Below are 22227 nucleotides of genomic sequence, written 5' to 3' on the forward strand. Positions count from 1 at the left end.
TGAAGAGGCAGGGAAGGCCTCACTTAGGAGGTGACACTTAAGAAAAGAGACCTAAAGAAAGAGAAGGAGCAGGCTCTGTGCACTGTCAGGGGACAAGTATTTTAGGCAGGAGGAAGAGCAAGGGTAAAAGTAATATTAGCAAAGTACTTTGTGCTCCTACCATGTGCTAAGCACTTTGCATAAGTATCTTTTTCCTCATTTTACAGATGAGAATCTCAACTCACAATACCTTCTGCCTGGGGTTTCAGAGCTTGTCAGTTTGTGTGGGACAGGGATGGAACTCAGGCATGCTTGTGATATACCTCCTTCCAAATTACTAGAGGTTGGAATCTCCACACCCTCCCTTTTAAAGTAGTAAGTTTGTTAATAAACTTTGGTGCTCCAGATTGGAGAACTCTGGTTTACAAGAAATTACAAGAAAATCTCTTCCTCCTCCTTAGAGCTTCAAATAGTATAGAGGTAGAAAAATACTTCTATAGCCTTATCAAATGCTTTTAAATGAGTCTATATACTAAGCATCTTAGATACTTGGAGTACAGATTTCTGGGCTTCTTCGTGGGCACAATTCCAAGATGTGTTATATGTGTGAACAACAGACTGAAGTGATGAAGTGTATACAGTGACAGATGAAGATGGGGCAGTCCTGAATTTGGGATGAGCAAATAGTCACCTGTATCTCCGTGGCTTCAGAAAGCTACACAGATGGGCTGGAATTGTGGCTCAGTGGTAGAGCCCTCGCCTAGCACAGGCCGGGTTCGATCCTCAGCACCACATAAAAATAAAGGCATTGTGTGGTATCCATCTACACCTAAAAAATAAATATTAAAAGAAAAGCTACACAAAGTCATGGGAAGGTCTTCCTGTATTAAAAAACAGTTTGGCCCTTAGTAGGTGATATCTAGGGAAAAAAGAGAGGTAAGGCTCATTACTGGTCTTACCTGCACCAATTAACATTATCTTATAGAACAGTTTATTTAGGAGCTATTGTGAGGGAATTGATCCATTATGTGGATACAGAACAACTTGTTCTAATATTAAATTTTCTGTTTCTAATGTTGCTTGTGTTTGGAGTTTTGTTCCAAAGCCAGTTGTTAAAAAAAAAAAAATTGGAGATAACTGTGGATTCACCTAAGTACTCTCTATTATGGCCACTGAAGAATTCGGTCTTTGCAGTGGACCACTCTCAAATGAGGAGGCAGGTCATATGCTCAGGAAGCCTTAGGGCAGTGCTGTCCAAGAGAACTTTTTGCATTAATGGAAATATTCTGTAACACAGTGTCTGTTTACTTTGTGACTGGTGTAAATGAAGAACTAAATTTGAATTTGAACTAAGTTCAATAACTGGCCAAAAAGCAGAATGACCTTTGGGACTTTTTCAAGAAGCTTGCTTCATAGTCCCTTTAGGTGTTATTCCTGTATTCCATATCACCGTCATTTGCATTTGCAGTTAATTCTGTAGTCTATAAAATATTTGCATTATAAAGAGAGGCTGCTTCTGAGATTTGTGTGACTTAAGAAGTAGTGAAATATATATGAAGGTTGGGAGGGCAGCCCAGAGGCCACCAGAAGCCACATGGAAGCATGCCTGTGGGCTTTGTGTTGTCACAGTGACAGGTTTTGCTATGGGGCTTTAGTGCCTGTGGGCTAGGAAGGCTAGTTGTAATTATATTCTTCTTAAAATATCTATAGTGCCTCTTTGAGAAGTACCATTGACTTTTTATTTTATTTTATTTTTGACAGTAAGTGTTTTATTAAAACTTAGAAATCTTAGAATTCAAAGGATTAGCTCTTTTCTGAAAAACTCCTATATTTGGTAGACATTCTTCAAAGCTCTGGACATGAGGGTTTTCTGCAGAAAGCTTGGGGTATTGTGAATCTAGGACTTTATCCCAGCACCACGCAGGTAGTAGAACATTTCAAAGTTAACGTTGAAAGATGCTGAAGAAGCTATTGGTATTTGTTTAGAGCAGCCACAGTGAACCTGGAACCTTGTCTAGTGTGCATATAAATCCTCGGAACCACTGAAACACTGTTATGCTGCAGTGGAAGGAAACAAAGGAGGAGGTCTCATCATGTGAGCTGGAACCTCACCCTAGCAGCATTCACCTTCCTGTTAGAAGACGGATCAGTCAAACTGCCTTTATACTATGTAGACCATGTACACATTTCCAAGTTTAAAGGCATCTTCTTCGAAGAACACAGTAGAAAGCTACCAATCCTAGGTACAGTTGAGTAGTTTCCCTGCTGTTTTCTGGTGCACAGATATCTGCCTAGAAAGGAACTGGCCACTTGGTAAATGAGCTGGAAGGAGAGGCTTTATGTTCCTGTGAGTTATTAAAAGGACAGTAGTTAGGTGATAAATTTGCAGGGATCAGATAATGATACTTTCCAAAGAGATCCACATGGGCTGTTAACAGACTTTACAAGCCTTCAAGATTGTCCCTGGGCCAAACTTGGAAGATAGTATACCTTTTGTAACTCATTTGACCAGAGACCATTTTTAATAGTCTTGTGTTACTTCCTTTTAAAGATATTTTTGTGGTAATTATGGCTGCTAGATTGTTATTGCACAAATTCATTTCAGGAAGTATATTTAAAAAGGGAAAGGTGACCATTTTGCTCCATTTTACTTATTTTTCCATCAATATCATAGTAACTGCAAGATGCTTATCTTGTTCTAAGAGGACATATTTAAATACAATTAGATATATCTGTTATACCTGAGGACAAATCATAATAAAAGTATTCAGAAACACTTGTCTAAGTAATTTTAGCTGGAGATCAATTAAAATCTTTTTTTTTTTTAGATGAACACAATGCCTTTATTTTATTTATTTATGTTGTTTTATTTTGTAATTTCAGGTTTCTGATTGATTTTAATGCAGTATTTGTTTATGTTTATAAATTTCATTAATTAACCTCAGGTAATAGCATGGGAGGTTTTCAGTATAATCTATTTTAAATTAATCAGATATATAGAATCTTTGTTAGTTTTCTGAGGGTTATAGTAGTGGCTGTGTGTGTGTGTGTGTGTGTGTGTGTGTGTTTTAAAGGCAGAATCCTATCACTGTGAACCATTGAATGAAAAAAAATTGTGCAAATCTATAATGACATAAAATCTGTTCTGTTGTTTATAATAATCAGATGCATCTATTGAATTAGTTATTTTAGAATATGCCTTTTTCCCCCTTTGTGTGGGCTTCAAAAAATAGTTTCTGAGGAAGGAGTTTGATTGAATGGGTTGTCTGTAGGCTGCAATTGTTGCTAATCTGACAACATTACATGGAGGGTGTATTTGCAGGGTGACGATAATCTATTTAGAGATCTCTCTTTCATTTTTAATTGCCTCTACAACTCTGAGGTCATGATCTCAAAATGATACTGCCGCAATTGTCAGTTGTCTACTTTTCAAATTGAAGAGACTGATTATGGTATCCTACTATCAATCCTATTGGGGTTCATTCTTTTTTCTTAAGTTTCTTTACATTCATATGAAAACTGAGTAGTATAGGTAATATATTTTTGACAGAATAACTTGATCCAAATGTAAAATGACCTGTGTATATTGAAACATTGTTAATTTATGGAGGAAAACCCCCAATACTTTAGAGTGATTTCCTAGGCAATGGTAATCAGAGGTTTAGGGAGGAAGCTCAAGATGTCTTTGACCTTGCTTTTGTATTAACCGCTTGGCTCAGAATTTTAGTGTTTCATCATGGGCAAGACTCTGGAGAGAAAGGATGAAATATTCAGCTTGTTTAATCTCCTAACTATTCAGAGATATGTTGTCTATGTTGAAAACAATTGAATAGTGTATAGACATATTTTTTGAACTCTTGAAAGGTAGGCATTTTTTGAATTTTTGAACTTTTGAATTTGCAGTCAGTGCCTGCAGATGGAGGCATTTCTTTTGGTAGTTCATTTCAGTACTACGGTATAAATGTATAGGCATAGATTCTAGTGATGAGTGAAAATAGACTTTAAAAAAAATTATGTGACAGCAGAATGCATTACAATTCTTATTACACATATAGAGCACAATTTTTCATATCTCTGGTTGTATACAAAGTATATTTACACCAATTCATGTCTTCATATATGTACTTTGGATAATAATATTCATCACATTCCACCATCATTTCTAACCCCATGTCTCCTCCCTTCTCCTCCCACCCCTCTGCCCTATCTAGAGTTTGTCTGTTCCTCCCATGCTCCCTTCTCCCTGAAAATAGACTTTTGATTATAGAAATAAAACATGTTTTTTTTTCTTTTTATGCTTATTTTTATATTTAACATTTAATGTACTTAAACTTTATATCTGATGTTTAAAAATATCTATAAACCCTTATTTTTAGCTTGCAATTCTTTAGAGATAAGTGATATTAGTATAATTTAAAATTAGTATGCATTGGGCATAGTGGTGCATGCTTGTAATGCAAGCAACTCCAGAATCTGAGGCAGAAAGCTTGCAAATTCGAGGTCAGCCTCAGCAACTTAGCAAGAACTTGTCTCAAAGTAAAAAATAATAATAGAAAGGGCTGACAATGTAGCTGAGTGGTTAAATGCCCCTGAGTTCAATCCCTGGTAACCTCCACCCTCCCAAAAAAGTACATAAGCCAAAAATGTGTAAATTGTAGAAATGATTAAAAGATAACTTACCTTTCCTGGAATATATTGGGTAGAATGAAACCTTTATAGCACTTTAATTTGTATTTTTTTTAAAAAAAATATTTATGTTTTACTTGTACATGGACACAATCCTTTATTTTATTTTTATGTGGTTCTGAGGATCAAACCTACCACTGAGTCCCAGCCCCAACCCTTTAATCTGTACTGCTATAAGGACGATTTAAGTGAAGTTAGGAGTGCTTTAGGTAGTGTGTGGGAAATTGTCATGTTTTATGTTTTCCTTTCCAGCTATTTTTGAAACATGGCTATATTTAAATATGTTGCTGCTATATAATGCCTGGAAGTTCACTGCCCTTTGTGTTTTGTTCATTATGATATCATCTCTCTTAATGTATGCTTTTAAAAGAAAAAATGCACACATTCCTAGTATCTTCCTTTTTTTGAGACAGGGTCTTGCTAAGTTGCTGAGAATCTTGCTTAGTTGCTGAGGCTGGCCTTGAACTTGCAATTCTCCTTTCTCAGCCTTCCAAGTCCCTGGGATTACAGTCCTGCACCACTGTCCCTGGCTCATCTTTTACATTCTTAAGGAAATGCTGTTGGATATAATTTTACTGAAGTGGGATGTGTTTGTTAATACATTGTAATGCTGTTAAAATAATTTGAAACACTTCCATCTCATGTATCATCATTTACTTACAACTTATTATGAGAACAAGTTTTTGATGTTAGGAAGTCATATTACATGAACATAAAATCCAATATTATTTTAACACTGGATAAAGTAGTAAAATCTACAAATCATTGATTGCCCCAGTTTCAACCCACTTCCCTTTCAGTTATCTCCTGTCTAAAGTAAGTCATAAATGACTCATTTTCCTCTCTGTGTTCACATTGGTTGTTACTGTTAATATAAAAACATTTTCAGTTTTCATAAAGCTACGTGTCAAATTTTTCATGAAATGTTAATGGACATTACTGAGAGGTCCCATGAGATTCAGTTCCTTCTTTGCACATTACACTTCCTCCTAAGTGCTCATGGGCTATGGAAACAGTGACTAACATGGAGGACTGTTTTAAGATCCAGTGTGCTTCTGAATTCCCAGACATCAATACAAAAATAAATTATGCTCATGAAAAGTATGTAGGACGTGTCTCTGCTAAGTAGAAAGAGGGGGCAGGGATGTCCTGGGAAAAGAATCAGAATAGAATTGAGAAGATGGAGTTACTTTTGAAAGAATGGTTCCCCTGAAGGAGATCCTCTGACTTTAATCAGGCATTTTAATATTCAAAAATCTTATGTATTTTGTTTGTTTGATATAAATACATTGATTATACATAGACATGATTCATTATTATTATCATTATTACTATTATTATTATTATTATCACTATTATTTTTGTGGTGCTGAGGATTGAATCCAGGGCCTTGTGTATATGAGACAAACACTATCAACTGAGCTATATCCCTAACCCAAGATGTTTTATTATTTAAGAAAGTCAATAATTGTAGCTTAATTTATAATAATAAGCAATACCAACTCCTGACATTTTTCCATTTACAGGGTACTTTTTTCATTATCTCCATGTGAACTTCAGGGCAGCCTCTTTCTTGTGTCAGAAAGCCGAGGCACAACAGTTGCCTAAACAAGGATCCAAAGAGAGATCTTGCTTTAATCCTAGTACTTTCCCCATCTCGTCTTTTTCATGGTCCGTTTATAAGTAGAGCCAGTGTACCTTTTTAAAGAAGTGTCCATGTTTATTGGAAATAATAAAGCTTTTGAAGGAGGGCAGCTATTGTGAGTATGTCACCCTCTTACTTACATCTTAACTTTTAAAATTTCAGCCATTAACTTTTTCAAATCCTACTCATCTCCCTTGTGTTTTAAGGTACTGTCATCAGTGGGTAGTTGAATAACATAGTCATCTATTCTGAATGATTCCTGTGTTTTCTGATATTTAAGTTGCTTTTTACTCAAGCTTGTTCATTTATTCACTCAATAAGCATCACTAGGCATAAGAGTAAATATAAAATTTTAATTATTTATGCTATATAATGTTTTTATTCACAACAAATTTGCATAAACTTTGCATAACTGCCATTTAAAATTAACATTTTAACAAATTTAAGAACAAAAATATACCTAATCTTTGCTAAGCCTTTATCCTTTTATAATTCTTTCAGCTAGTTTTTCTGATTCTAAATATATAGTTTCTGGTTATAGTAGTCTTAATGTATTTTGAGACTAATTTGTTCTTTAGCTACTAGATTTCACAGCTTTTAGGCTTAAAATGATAATGCTTTTTTTCCTCTTTAAGGTGGGCAGAGTGAGCTTGTGTTGCTTTTGTAATAATGAAGAAATTAATATAAAGTCCAAAGTGAAAACCATCAGCAATTCTACTGTCAGAAATATTGACTGTATAGTTTACATTTTTTAAAAATTCATTTATTTTTAAAATTTCTTTTTTATTTTGATTTTTATTGTTTCTTTTTAGTCATACATAACATTAGGATTTATTTTTTATTTCATTTTTTTGCGGTGCTGGGGGGGGATCAAACCCAGGGCCTTGTGTATAGTGAGGCAAGCACTCTACCAACTGAGCTATATTTCTAGCCCCTTAGAATTTATTTTTACATAATTTAAAAAAGTATGAAATATAATTTACTTGAATTCAGTCCCTGGTATTTCCTCTTTCCCTTCTCTCCTCCCTCTCCCTGTTGTCTTTCCTCTACTGATCTTCCTGTTATTTACTCTTAGATTTTTTTTGGTTAGTGTCTTGTGGATTTACACGATAGACTCACTGTGGTACATTCATGTATGTATGTAGGAAAGTTAGGTCAGATTCATTCCTCTGTTCTTCCCTTATCCCCTCCCTTCTCCTTTCCCTTTATTTCTTTTTATTTATTTCCCTTTATTCTCTTTCATCTAGTCCATTGGTCTTTTTTTCTATTTTGATGGAATCTGCCTCCACCCCCGCCCCCACTTTTCCCTTTCTTTCTCTCTCTCTCTTTCTTTATTTTGGTCTAGCTTCCACAGATCAGGGGGAAAAAAAAGAAATTGACCTTTGACTTTTTCGGATTGGCTTATTCCACTTAGCATGATAGTCTCCAGTTCCATACATTTACCAGAAAAATGTCATAATTTCATTCATTATGGCTCAGTAATATTCCATTGTATATATACACCATATTTTCTTTATCCATTCCACAACTTAGCTATTGTGAATTTCACTGCTATAAATATTGATATTCATATATCACTACAGTATGCTGATTTTGGATCTTTTGGATATATATACCAAGCAGTGGGATAGCTGAATCATATGGTTCCTTTCCTAGTTTTTTGAGAAATCTCCATACTGCTTTTCAGAGTGGTTACACTAATTTGCAGTCCCACCAACAACTTATGAGTTTATCTTTTCCCTCACATCCTCACTAGCATTTATTGTTACTTGTGTTCTTGATAATTATCATTCTGACTGGAGTGAGATGAAATGTCAGTGTAGTTTTGATTTGCATTTCCCTCATTGCTAGAGATGTTGAACATTTTTTTTTTCATATATTTGTTGGCCAGTTACATTTCTTCTTTTGAGAAGTGTCTGTTAATTATTTGTGCCTATTTATTAATTGGGCTGTTTGTTTTTTTGGTGTCCAGTTTTGTAATTCTTTATTTATTCTGGATATTAATGCCCTACCAGAGGAGCAGGTGACAAAGATTTTCTCCCAGTATGTAGGCTTGTACTTTAAGCTCTTGTTTCTTTTGCTGTGTAGAAGCTTAATTGTGGTCAAATATACATAAGATTTATCCTGTTAACCATTTTTTTTTTCAGTGCTGCGATGGAGCCGGGAGCTTCATCTATGCTAGGTAAGCACTCTGCCACTAAGCTACATCCCTACCCCCTTTTTATTTTTTACTTTGAGACAGGGTTTCACTGAGTTGCCCAGGCAGGCCTTGAACTTGTGATCCTTCTGCCTCAGCTTCTTGAGTAGCTGGTATTTTGGGTGTGTGCCACCAAACCTGGTCCTCTTAACCATTTTTAAGAGCACAGTTCATTAGTTTTAAGTATCTTCACATTGCTGTGCAGCCAATCTTCAGGACTCTTATTTTATAAAACTGAAGTTCTATGTCAACTAAACAACAATTTCTCATTTTTCTCTTTCCCCAGCCTCTGGCAACTGACATTCTATTTTTTGTCTCTATGAATTTGTCTATATTGGGTACCTCATATAAATGGGGTCATGTCTTTGTGTGACTGATTTATTTCATAATGGTTTATCTTAAAACAGCCATAATGTCCTCGAGGTTCTTACATGTCATAACATATACAAAATTTCTATTTTATTTTTTTATTATCCGCTCTTTAAAAAACTCCATAATATAGCCATCTTATTTCTATTTATAAATTATTTTTTCTACCCAATAATATGCTGCAGATGTCTTCACACATCAATAGTTATATACTCTTTATATATATATATATATATATATCACCTCCATTTCTACAAGTTGACCATCCCTTATCTGAAATGCTTGTGACCAAGTGTTTTAATTTTCAGATTTTTTTCAGATTTTGGAATATTGCATATTTATAATGGCATATCTTGGGGATAGAGAAATCTAGACACAAAAATTGTTGATATTTCATATATACCTCATTCACATAGCTTGAAGATAAATTTATACAATATTTTTAGTACACCTGCATTTTGACTTTCATGAGTCCAGGTGTAAAATTTTCCATTCCAGAGTGTCATTTGTACTCTAAAAATGCTTTGAATTTTCAAGCATTGCAGATTTCAAATTTTTAGATTATGGATGCTCAACCTATACCAAATGTAGCATCCCTGTTCTACAGATGGAGAAACTGAGGCTGAAAGGAGAATAATTTTCAATTGATATGGAACAGCACCAGGGACGAAGTCCAGGACTGTTTGATTCTAGAATCAGACATATGCAGTGTGGTTTATATAGGTCAAGAGTGTGATTATTGTGGAAAAATGAAGCAGTTCTGAAGACAAATTTTGGTGAAAGTGAAAGACTTGACTTTTTGTTTTTGTTGTAGGGAAGCTGCTGCCATTTGGCAGGCACAAATATCTGTCTCTAAAAACATTCACCAAGTATTATACTTTACTATGTTAAGGCTGGGTTATTTCTAAGAAAATAGTAGTTGTCCTGGTCAGAAAGAGATTTTTCAATGGCCTTTCAAAAGGTTAAAGATGGAAGAACAAAGAGGAAATTATCTGCCTCTTATCTGAAGTATAATGATAAGTGAAACTGTCATCCACGTGAACTTTGGTAGAAATATGCTGAAACCCTCCAATGAGCTGGGTCTGATATCAAGATCAGTGTAGCTCATTACCAAATTGTTGTATTTTAGGACTATACCTCAGAAATAATCTAAACTTTATAATTTCATAAATGAGGTTCTGTCCTGAAACACCTACCAAGTAGTTAACTGTGCATTTAGGATGTAATCTTTAATTTCTTTCTATTTTTGTGGTGCTGGGGATTGAACCCAGGACCTTGTACATATGAGGCAAGCATTCTACCAACTGAGCTATATCTCCAGCCCGATCTTTAATTTCTTACTTCTCAAGAATTCTTTTTCACCCATGTTAGTGAACAGAAACAGTTTTTTATTTTTTCATACCAAACTTACTATTGCTTGTGTTTCATACTGTAAATGTGAGATAGGGAAGGAACAAGTTAGTGTGGGCTGTCAGGACCAGGTGTTCTCACAGTATCACAAGAAATGAAAGGACTTGGAATGTAAGTTTTCTTGAGTTACCAGTCCTGGTCCATCAGTTAATGGAATCCATTAAGTTTGTTAGTCTAGTCAATGGCAGAGATCTAATTGAAGATTATTACTCTTTCAGAGAAAGTTCAAACCAACTACAGTAACAATGATAGAACAGAAGTTTGCAAACTATTCATGGGCTGCTCGTTTTTGTATGGTTTGTAAGCTGGGAATGTTTTCTAAATAGTTTTAAATGGTTAGGAAAATTCAAAAGGAGAATAATATTTTGTGATATGTGAAAATGATAAGAAATTCAGTTTTGGAGACTATAAAGTTTTATTAGAACATTTCTATATATTTATTCACATATATATTGCTTATGGCTACTTTTGGATTAAAATAGCAGAGTTGGATAGTTGTGATAGAAACTGGATGGCACCACAAAATATAAAATATTTACAGTTTGGCCCTTTGAAGAAAGAGTTTTCCAATTCCTGTAAAATAGCAAGAATAATTTACGTTTTGGAGTATCATGGAAATCTGTGACCTTCTTTGCTTACCTAGAACTCTAGCTGGATACTACCATGTTTCTTGAAGAATTTCTCCACTGTTTTTGTCTCTGGGACACCCACAGTAGTCCATTCATGATTATTTTTCATGACTTCCTTTGCTTATTTTCCAGTGGTTCTTTTTGCCAACCAGGCGAACAGATCAAAGAGCATACAGAAAGGTCTTTGGTTTGCCTCAAGAAGCTTTTCTACAGAGGGATCTGTCTGGCTTGCATACCTCCCTGTTGGTTATAGAAACCTGGATTTGGACTCTTATATTCACACTAGAGTATTGATTCAAATGTATATGACTTTTACTGTCAGAGTATAGACTGAGTAAACATATTTATTGTTGCATTTCTATTAGTAGGAAGAAAATATATTAATCTTTTATATTTTATAAGACATTTTAGTAACTTTAGTCATGTTTCTCATAATTCCTAATTTTACATTAAGATAGTGTGTTGTTTTTTTAATGGTTAGCTTTAAATACTTAAAATAATGTCTTTTTATAATTATCTTTGATACAGTAAAAATATTAATGGTTAGAATATTATACTTTACCTCTTATGAAAGTTGCTTCCCACTCCTTCCAGCTGTGGTTACTTTGTGTCAGTTCCCTTGAGGCCCATGAAGGAAGAGAGGCCTGCCTTGCTACTTTATAATAAAGGTTTGTGCTTTGTGACCACTGACAGCCTTGGATTCTTCCACCATGTTTTAAAATCATAATAAATAGATGTTGTTCATCCAGAAAGAGCCCTTGTCTGAAGATTTGGTGTTTGGTAAAGCAGATCTTTTATCAGATAATACTTGTGCCTTTGCTTATAACTGTGATTTTGTGCCCATTAGGGATGATTTTTTTTGTGTGTGTGAATCATTATTATATATAATAGTGGGATTTGTTGTTACATATTAATACATGCACATAATATTACAGTATAACTTGGTGTGCTGAGGATGAGTCTGTGACTTGGTTCTTTGCATAGAGATCAGATAGCACTGGTCTGGGTCATGGCATTGAGGTGAGCAGTTGAATTACCTCCTCATATCATAGATCTGTTTTGTTATCTGGTTGGTGCTGGATGTTCATCTGTCTTAACTTAAATTTTTGAGTAATGGGCAGTAGAGCTCACTAATGGGAGGAGTTGGGCTAACTCTGTAGGAATTTTCTTTTTGCAGAAAATCCTTTTTACAGTGGTGCCTTCTCACAGGTTGGGATAGCCTCTGGTGCAGTAAGCAAGGTCAATGAAGAATGACAGAGTGTGGAAAGGAAATGCTGAGGCCAGATCAAGCTGGAGTGGGTGGTAAGAAGCCTGGGAGAAAGGCAAGATGAAGAAAGGCAAGATGAGATGTCTTAGATAAAGTTTGTTCTAATTTCATCGGTAAAGGGAAGTGGGATGAGGCATACCCTTAAGGCATTTGGCTTAGCTCTAACATGCTCATGAAAGTGAGAATCAAGACTAGAGAGGAAATCCCATATTATTTCTCAAATGTGAAAAAAACAGGGTGAGCTTTTGTAATTTAGCCCTGGGGTTTTTAAACCTTGAATAGCAAAGTGAGTTATTGTATGGACTGGGAATGTAAGTTATTATGGTAAATTTACAATTTTCAGAGCTAAGATGGAAGAGTGAGAAGGGAGCTGTGCTCTTCTCCTCCTCTGGGTAGGGTCAAGAGCCATGGACTCAAGTGTCAGAAACTACTTCGGGTAGGAAAGCCATGCAGGGCAAAGGGAGGAGAGCTGTATCTCTGCCCTGGAGCTGTCACTACAGAATGGTGGGCACTCCCTGTCTGGCTGTCTCAAGTCCTGCAAGGAGGGTCTCCATCACAAACTTCATTACTGGCATCAACGCTGCGTGGTCCTAAGAGCTGTGATCCACAAGGCCATGAACCCGCCAGCAGGCAAGGCCTCCAACAGCTATTTTTAGTTGTGTTTTATGAGTGTGTATTTTTCTACTCATTCTCATGCTTAGTTACCTGGGACCTGTCTAGAAAGGAACAGTGTGTCTGTGAACAAGAAGCGGTTTCCTGTGAACTTCAGCATTCAACATAAGTGCCCTGGAGTAGCACAATACATCTGATATTGTGATATCCCACCTGTGAGACGACTGTTTCAAAAGCTCTAACAATATAGAAGGGACAGTACAGACTAGCTAAGTAGGAATGGAGTTACTTGAGTTTTCTCATCCAGCTATAATGGGTTTGAAGTAGAACTCTAGCTCATTAGAATTAGATTGGATTTTAGGGATCATCCTGTTTAACCTCCCCATCTCACCAGTGAAGGAACAGACACAGGACTTATCTCAGACCAGAGTGGTAATGAACAGCAGTGTTGGTTAGACCCCAGGTCTCTTGATTCAATAAGGGTACCTCTTCCTTGTTAGATCACGAAGATTGAAATTGTAGTAGGAATCTGGGATGGGGTTTAGGGGGTGTAGTGTGCACTTATTATAACCTTTGATGACTCAGTAAATTGTAGTTACAACAGTGGCCCCTGGCCCATAAGCCAGAAATGGTGACTCGGGAAGAACCTCTGACTAAATAAATTGTTACACAGTTTGGGAGGACTATGATGTGATTGGGAGGAGGCATCTAGGCACATTAGCAAGTCACATTTGCTGAGGGTGACATGGAAATAGAAAAGATCCTTGAGGAGATGATCAGGGGGTTCTGGTTGAAGGCTCTCTGAGCAAGCTTTGAAGTTTTAGTGAGATGAACCTGCCCAAAGTATTCATAGTGTCCAGGCCAGCAATATCTACCGTGACATCTGGAGAACTGAGTAGAAAAGGACTTGGTATTTGTTGGGTGTGCAGTGAGTAGTATAGATCCTTTTATAGTTATCACTTTTTGTCCCTGAGTATTTATTTCTGCTTATGTGGCTAATGTAACTCTCATTTTAAGCTATTATAGTGACTTTAAACATTATTTCTTTTATTCTGCCTTTCTAATTTTTCCATAGGTTAGAATTGAAAGTAGCATAAAGATAATTTTTATAGACTTGAATTGAAATATTTGGCAAGCTATAGGTCAGTTTTACTGGGAAGATTGAACCTAGAGTTTTGAATGATTTTCCTTTTTTTGCTTCCATTTATTGATCATGTACTCCATTTATTGATCATCTAGAGGCAGTGCTGTACAGTGGTTAAGCACAAGGACTTTGAGCTAGGCTACTTGGGTTGAATCCTGGCTCTGTTAATTATAGTGTGTGACTATAGGCAAGTTAAGTTACTGATTTTCTATTCCTTACTTTTCTCATCTATAAAATGGGAATATACTTTATGGGGCTATTGTAAATGTTACATAAGTTAATATATAAGTTAGAACAATTCCTGGTGCACACAAAGTTGTATCTACATATTATAGTTATTATTTCCAGGCATTGATTGAGGCCCTTTGTCAACTTATGAGTATACTAAGGCTCAGAGAGATTTTAAAACTTGCTTAACAGATAATAAATGTCTAAGGTGAGATTGGAATCCTCTCTGTCTGACTCAAAACCTGGCTTTTAACCATTCTGTTGGATTTCTGAACTATGGTAAATCACTTCACTGTAAGTAGGTTGTATTATAGGTTTTATATCTATCTACCCATCTGTCTTTCCTCTTTTTTTTTTGGACTGGGGATTGAACCCAGGGCCTCATGCTTTCCAGGTAAGCAGTCTACCACTGAGCCACATCCCCAGCCCCCATCTGTCTTTCCAACTCAGATTTTTTTCATTATTTTCTTGCTGTTAATAATATGAATTTCCTTAAACTATCTGTGATTTAAACAAGAATGATCGAATATAAAAGAATAAAATCACTAAAAATAATACTACTTGAATAATTAGATAAGGACTTTAAAAATCCATGCCAATAGTACTAAATTGTAAAAGCCACAAAATGTCATTTCATGTGACATCTGATAATGGCAATCAATGCTTCCACATACTTGTAAGCTTTGTGGAAATTCAAATAGTTATTTGTAGGTATTTTAAGCTTACTGTTTTAGAACAATCATGATGTTAATTTTTTAACAATTTGCACACCTTAATTACTAGGAATAAACTTTATCAGCTCATAAAAAGCTTCCCGATTTATACACAAGGCAAGGTAAAGAGAAAAAATGAGATGGGCCTTTTTAGCAGCAGTGACAGGAGACATTGAGGAGAATTAACAGCTTTTGACTTCACAGAGTGGGTGTGTGATGGGCTCTGCTGTTGCAGTGAAGCAATGACTAGATGACTGACAAAATTATTGGAGGGAATCTGTTAATAATATTTAGCTCAGTATTTATAGATTTCTGTACAACATGCTTTTGATATCATATTGGATTTGAAGTCATATTTTTAAAGTACTGTCAACTTTATAATTACCCTTTGGAGAAACATATTTGGTGGGAGGGAAAGCAAAAATAAAAGCAAAACAGAACAAAACACCCCACTACTCCAACAGAACCATTCCAAACAGCCAGTTCCATATCTTCTACAATGTAGTTGCCATTTGGTAGCTTAATAGTTCTAACTTGGAAATTGTCCAAACATTCAGGTTGCTTGAAAAAAAAAGGAATATTGAGAAACATTTTATTTATTTATATCTTATTCTTTGTTGAGGTGCAGTGTTGTATCAAGATGAAGTAGCCATTGTTAATTTAAAGTTTTAGCTGGGACATACTCAAGATCAGAACAGTTGGCAGTGAAGCAAAAGATGGCTTTGGGTATTTGGCAATGTGACATTGAAGATTACAACACATAGAGTCTGTTCAATAATGACCACATGTCCTTTCCAGCTGATATCTGTTTCATGACTTTGATATATGGCTTGGAGGTTAAGGTTTTAGGTAGACTTCAAGGAATTGTTTTTTCATTACCTTTATTAGATTTGTTTTCAATTTAATCAAGTGCATTTCAAATAAATCAAGTATGCCTCTGTACTCATGAATGAACAGAACAACAAAATTCTGACTAAGAATTTGGACACTGACTCCTTCAGGCTGTGTAGCTTCATAACCCTGAAAAGTGGGATGACACATGAATACCTTCTTTTTAATTTAGATAACTACAAGAATTTTTTTCCCCTAGTGTTTTAACCTTATAATACAGGGATGAAATGGGAACAAATGAAACAGACTTTTTTCTAAGGATGACTTTGAAAGAACAGTCAAAAGGAGGAAAGCCACAGTGGTTGCTGGAGATAAGAAATGTGGTAAGCTTGGTGTCACATGGTGGGAGGCGTTCCCAGAGTAGTTTGCCTGTCCAGGGAGCCAGTTCATTTTGTGGCTGATAGAGTTGCACTTTGGAAAATACATGGGTTCCTGTTTACTGATTCATTATGGATTATACAGGTAAAATGTAATTTAAAATATATTCTGCCTATATAGAATGACTTAAATTATAATATTTGAATTTGTATTTAAAATTATATTGGTTTTTGTGTACTTTAAAAATATATACCAATTTATTCCTTACTATGAATCCATTGCATACAAATTGTGATTAATTTAGGATAAGTAACTTACAGAGAATTAAATATTAAATATACACACAGTAAGTTTTGTTTCAGAATTGTGGAACAAAAAATCCTATTAAAAGGAAAAGAACGTACACACACACACACACACACACTTCTTTCAGAGAAGGGCTTAAAGCAGAATGTTATAGATTTATACAAATCTATTTGGGGCAATTAACTTTACCTACTTTTAGAAGTTTGAAGCATGAAAGAACACACTTGAAACCAGATATAAAGAAATCAAATTTGTAAAATTCTACTGAATAGTTTTCCTATGAATATTTACTTTTTGTTTTTGGTAGTGGGATTGAACCCAGGGGCACTTTACCACTGAGCCACATCCCCAATCCTCCCTCCCCATTTAAAAAATATTTTATTTAGAGACAGGGTCTCATTGAGTTGCTTAGGGTCTCACTAAATTCCTGAGGCTGGCTTTGAACTCACGATCCTTCTGCCTCAGCCTCCCGAACTACTGGGATTACAAGCCTACACCACTATGCTCAGCAATGGGTATGTTTTTCATAATAAATTTTTACCTTTCCCCCCAAATAACAGTCATTGATTAGTTCTTTCATTTTTAATTGCTTATATATTGTCATTAAAACACTTCTGTCTTTTTAACTAATACTATATATGTGAATAGTTGATATTTTAAGATATACAACTTTAACAAACAGATATCAACAGGAATATTAAGAAAATAAAAACTTTAATGTGAACAAAGTAAGTGACTTTAGAGAAATGCATAGATATAACACTTTTAAAATTTGTTGTGTGTGCTCTAGAGAGAATATGTGGTTTAAGTTTTTGCCACATTCATAAGTACATTGATTAAATTAGCTGTGAGGTATGGTAGGAAGCTATTTTGAATAATCTTATATAGTGTTTTTTATAAACATGAATGCATTTGCAAATATAGTTATTTTTTAGTCTATTAAACTTTGAAGTGAAGAATTCATGTTTTTAGTTCATGGGAGAATGAATTATTTTAGATTAGAAAAGAAAATTTATTCTGTAGTCAGCACAATTCAGTACAACGGTTTTTGTACTAATGGCATCATCATAGCACTAAAGAAGATACTTTCCAATAGAAAGCTGATATTTGATGAGTCAAGAATAGATTTATTGGGGCTGGAGTTATGGCTCAGCAGTAGAGCGCTCGCCTTGCACGTGCAAGGCCCTGGGTTCGATCCTCAGTCCCACATATAAATAAATAAAATTAAGTTAAAAAAAGAATAGATTTATTGTAAAAAAAAATTAGTGTCCTCAAATACTCCTCTTTTTGGCCTTTTCCATACTCTTCCTTTCATGTTGTTTCCAGGTTATTCATGTGGTTTAACCTCACTGTTTCACGTCTCTGTTGAAATGTCACCATTTTAGGGCCCTACCTGACAGTTTTACCTAAAGCAACCCTCTTGTTGAGTCATTCACATTCTTCTAATTCCTCTTTCTCCCTAATATATACATCCACTTTACAAGTTACATATTTGTCTGTCTTCTGTCTGCCCTGCCCTCTAGAGCATAACCTTCATGGGGAAGGGAGTGAGTTTGTGGCTACACTTGTAGAATATGAACAGAAGGCTCCCAGAAAATAGTTGTTGAGTGAATGCATGAATGGGATTTCCTTTAAAAGTGACTGTTAAATTTAAGATTTTCACTATTATCTTTCTTTATTAATAGCTTTCTAATTTTACAGTTATCTTGACCACTAAATTAGTATGAATGTTAATCTTTTCTTTCATTGCTAAATTTATCCTGAAATTAAGAGTACTGTCTTTATGAATGGAAGGGCAAGGTCATATGCAGGGACAATTAGACAGAATGGATCCAAAGATCACATTGGTTTTGGAATATTTTTGAAGACAGAATGGTGAGGGACTTTAGATCAGCTTTATTCCTCCTTCATTTTCCTTCATTACATTTCCTTCCTTCCTTCCTTCCTTCCATTCATTCATTGAATTCAGGGGCACTCATCCACTGAGCCACATCCCTAGCCCTAGTTTGTATTTATTTAGAGACAGGGTCTCACTGAGTTGCTTAGCACCTTGCCATTGCTGAGGCTGGCTTTAAACTTGCCATCCTCCTGTCTCAGCCCCCCCAGCTGCTGGGATTACAGGTATGTGCCACCCTGCCCTGCTCCTTCAATACATTTTCCTTAGGCAATTTTCTTAAAATTTGTGTTGTTTTCTGAACTGACTAGAGGAGAGAATTGGAGAAAAAACTAAATTTCTGGAACCATGTTTGTTCACTATGGGTCTTTAGTGATATGGATATAGACCTTCTAAAGTATTTATAAATACCTCAGGCTTTCAGTATGCAGAAGCCTTCATAGGATGACTCCTATGATTTGTGTCTAGTGTTATTGGAAAGTGAGGTGCCTTATGTTTTTTAGCATATTGATTCTGTTTCTAGTTGTTGAAAAGTAGACTTCTTGAAAAGAGTATTGCATCTTTTAACTTACTCTTAGAAGTCTATGCCACAAAGAAAATATAGGCTCTCAGGAAAATGCATTTTCATGTTCATATATACACCATCATGAATGAGTTAAAAAAAGAGTAATGTGAATGGGTTAGTAAAAGCTTTTTTGCAAGTAGATTGTGGCCTCTGCTGGAGAATGCCTCCTACCTAGGGATCATTCTCTTATTCTCCTTTTCCTTTCCCTTTTCTGATGTCCACATCCATCCACTGAGTGAGTATTCACATACAATCTCTTATATGCAGTTTAAAAGAGATTTTTTCCCCCTGGAAAAATAATTAATAAAAATAAAAGACAACTTCCATAAGATAATTTCCTGGCTTTAAGATTCAAACATTTTGAATTTCCCACTTCCTACAGTTACATCTAAACACTATTATTATATTCCCCCTTTGTATTTACTTGACTGATTATTTTTAGAGGGGTGTATTTTTATTAATTTTCAATTTTATTAACACTGCAGTTTTTTTAAAAAAAAATTCTGTCATTTTTAGTTTTCTTTGGTGACATTTCTCTTTTAAGGATTTTTTCCCCTTTACATTTTCATTTCTCTTTATTACAGTTGAGTCTTTAAAATGCCATATAATTTTGTCAGTTATTTATTCATTTTTCAAGAGATTTTGTGGCAGAGTGGTTCAGAGCCTTGCTTTGGAATCGGACTGCCTGGGTTTGAATCCCAGCATGTCATTTACCATCTGCATTACGTTGCATTTTAGTCAGCTTTTTCGCTGCTGTGACTTAAAGATCCAGCAAGAACAATTGCAGAAGATGAAAAGTTTATTCGGGGGCTCATGGTTTCAGAGGTCTCAGCCCATGGACAGCAGGCTCCATTCCTTGGGGCTTGAGTTGAGGCTGAGCATCATGACAGAGTGTGTGGCAGAGGGAAGCAGCTCACATGATGATCAGAAAGCAGAGAGGGAGATCTCTACATGCCAAAGCCATGCCCCCCAATTCCCACTTCCTCCAGCCACACCCTACCACTTCAGTTACTACTCAATTCCTATCAGGGGATTAAAACACTGATTAGGTTAAGACTCTCACAACCCAATCATTTCTCCTTTGAACCTCTTGCATTATCTCCCATGCAAGCTTTTGAGGGGACACCTCACATCAAAACCATAATACCTTGGCAAATTATTCAACCATCTGTCAAATGTAGATAAGAGTGATATCTATCTCATAGGTTTGTTTATAAAGATTAAATTAGTTAATACATGTGAAGTTCCCTGAATAGTGCTCAGCATAAAGTAAATACTAGCTATTGTTATTCTTTTTTATAACAGAGGTTTGTTCTGTAATTTATATAGCATCATCACACTTTCTTCATGAGATAGAGCTACACATACTGACCAGAAAAACTACTGATGATATTTTTAGATGGTTAATTAAAAAAATATTTATTTATTTATTTTTATTTATATATAACAGCAGAATGCATTACAATTCTTATTACATATACAGAGCTCAATTTTTCATATCTCTGGTTGCATACATAGTATACTCACACCAATTTGTGTCTTCATACATGTACTTTGGATAATAATGATCATCACGTTTGATAATTTTAAATTCTATATTCATATCTCAGTTTAATGTTTGAAAACTTTTTATATTGACAGATCTTTGTAAAAAAAGAAATTATTGGAAAAGGTATATACCTTGAATGAATGGGTAGAGAGGAGACTTAAACTCTTGAACTTCCTGCTGTGTATGATTTAAAAGTGGGGGATATATGATTATATACATATGCACACACATACTCATACATTTTGTGCATTGCAGTATTTTTAAAACATTAAAACTTCTTTCCTTGCTTGTGTTGAATAAACATTCTAATGAAAGTTTGTATCTTCTAGTATGTTATGTATGTTTTTCATATAGGTTTCTAATAATATGATAATGCAAGAAAACTTTTATTTTTTCAGTGAGTCAAGAGACAAGTTATCAATTGTCTCTTTGTGTGAGTAGATTTATATATATATATATATATGTATATATATATATATATATATATATATATATATATATATATATATATCACAAATGCCCACCAATACACAGCTATAATATACAGGTATGTGCACATAAACTTAAAACATCTGGATTTTTCTGAAAATTGACTGTAATTCTCATAAGGCAAAATTAAGAAAAATAAGGCAAAAAAACAAGATAGGAGAAATATATGAGTATAAGTGTATTTCTAGAGCAGTGGTTTTCACATATGAATAATAGTTGCAAAATAAGTGATAATGTAATTGCTAGCATTTGAGTGCTCATTGTATGCCAAGCAGTGCTTAGAGCACTTACAGAGTTATTTTTTGGTACATTTATAAAGTGCATGTAAATTCCCAGAATATGTGTGCAGTAGTATGCATATTTCCATTTCTTTGTGATTGAGTGTATAATCCTTGATTTGTTAATCTACCTTAAGTTTAGAGAAAATAACTTTGAACTTTTCTGTAATTGCTTTTAAAAGGTGGATTCCCACCCCCCTCATTTCTGATATTCTTAATTCCCTTGAAAAGTTTGGTTTGCTGCAATAAAATCAAGAACCCTGATCTGCATATCTGTGTGGTTAGTTTCTGTAAAGCTAGTGTTTAAATTTCTTTGAGATCTCTTACTGTATAGCATCACAGGGATGAAGAGCTCCTTAGGAGGGGAATGTATATGTGGTTTTTGGTGTTGTGCATTTTATGACGAAGGAATTCCCCTTTGAATCACACTGCTCCCTGAAGCCCTTGGAGCCTCTGGCTCAAGCCGCGCAGTCAGTCTGTGCAGTGTCCCTGACGTCATCCAGCGTATGCATAAGCCCTGCTATTGTCTTACTGCTACGGCAGGGCTGAGGATTGCAGTATCCGCTGTTGCTGCTGCTCCCAGTCCTGCCCCTGCTCCTACCTAGTCCTGCCTCACCGCATCCCAGAAGAGCCACGTCGGCTTTCCTTTGCCTGGTGGATTTTCAAAAGCTGCCTTTCGGTTTTGGGTGCTGTAGGAGACCATGCTTTTCAATCACACTGGAGAAAACTGAAAACTGAATCCTGAATCTGGCAGCTGGACACAGCTCGGACTGCATTGTCTGGCTTCATGACCCCTGCTGTGTAGCCAGCTCATCTCTCCACTCACAACCACACTCTCCTTGATTTTCTTCCTTCCTTTTTTTCCCCCCTCATTCTTCTAATTTTTTAAAAAGCAGCTTCTGGAGCCAGCCATGTTTGGCACTGAATCTTCATGTAAGTAAATGGATTCCACTTCTCTGCTTTTGAGAAATCTGCTTGCTGTCATGGTTTCACTGGCTTGGAGTTCATACCAATTTACCTTAGGTCATTAACACCATTTGTATTTTGGCTCTAATTAT

At 35.4% G+C, this 22227-nt stretch overlaps 1 protein-coding gene across 12 annotated transcripts in view; it reads left to right on the plus strand.

Annotated features, from left to right (window-relative positions):
- Positions 1-22227, plus strand: part of St7 (suppression of tumorigenicity 7) — a 269462-nt gene that overhangs the window by 32793 nt on the left and 214442 nt on the right. For 5 of the 12 annotated variants that reach the window (XM_058572121.1, XM_046422411.2, XM_046422412.2 and 2 more), the window contains one exon: positions 8458-8492. The exons of 5 other annotated variants lie outside the window; for them this stretch is intronic. In XM_058572121.1, coding sequence (XP_058428104.1) covers positions 8458-8492 — 35 coding nt within the window. Of the gene's footprint in view, positions 1-8457; positions 8493-14322; positions 16233-20960; positions 22103-22227 lie in introns of those variants that run through there. 2 more of the 12 variants (XM_046422417.2, XM_046422416.2) reach the window with 2 other exon arrangements.

This window comes from Marmota monax, unplaced genomic scaffold (genome assembly GCF_021218885.2).
Source record: "Marmota monax isolate L192 unplaced genomic scaffold, Marmota_monax_Labrador192_F-V1.1 WCK01_AAM20220418_F8-fsc00027, whole genome shotgun sequence".
NCBI lineage: Eukaryota > Metazoa > Chordata > Mammalia > Rodentia > Sciuridae > Marmota > Marmota monax.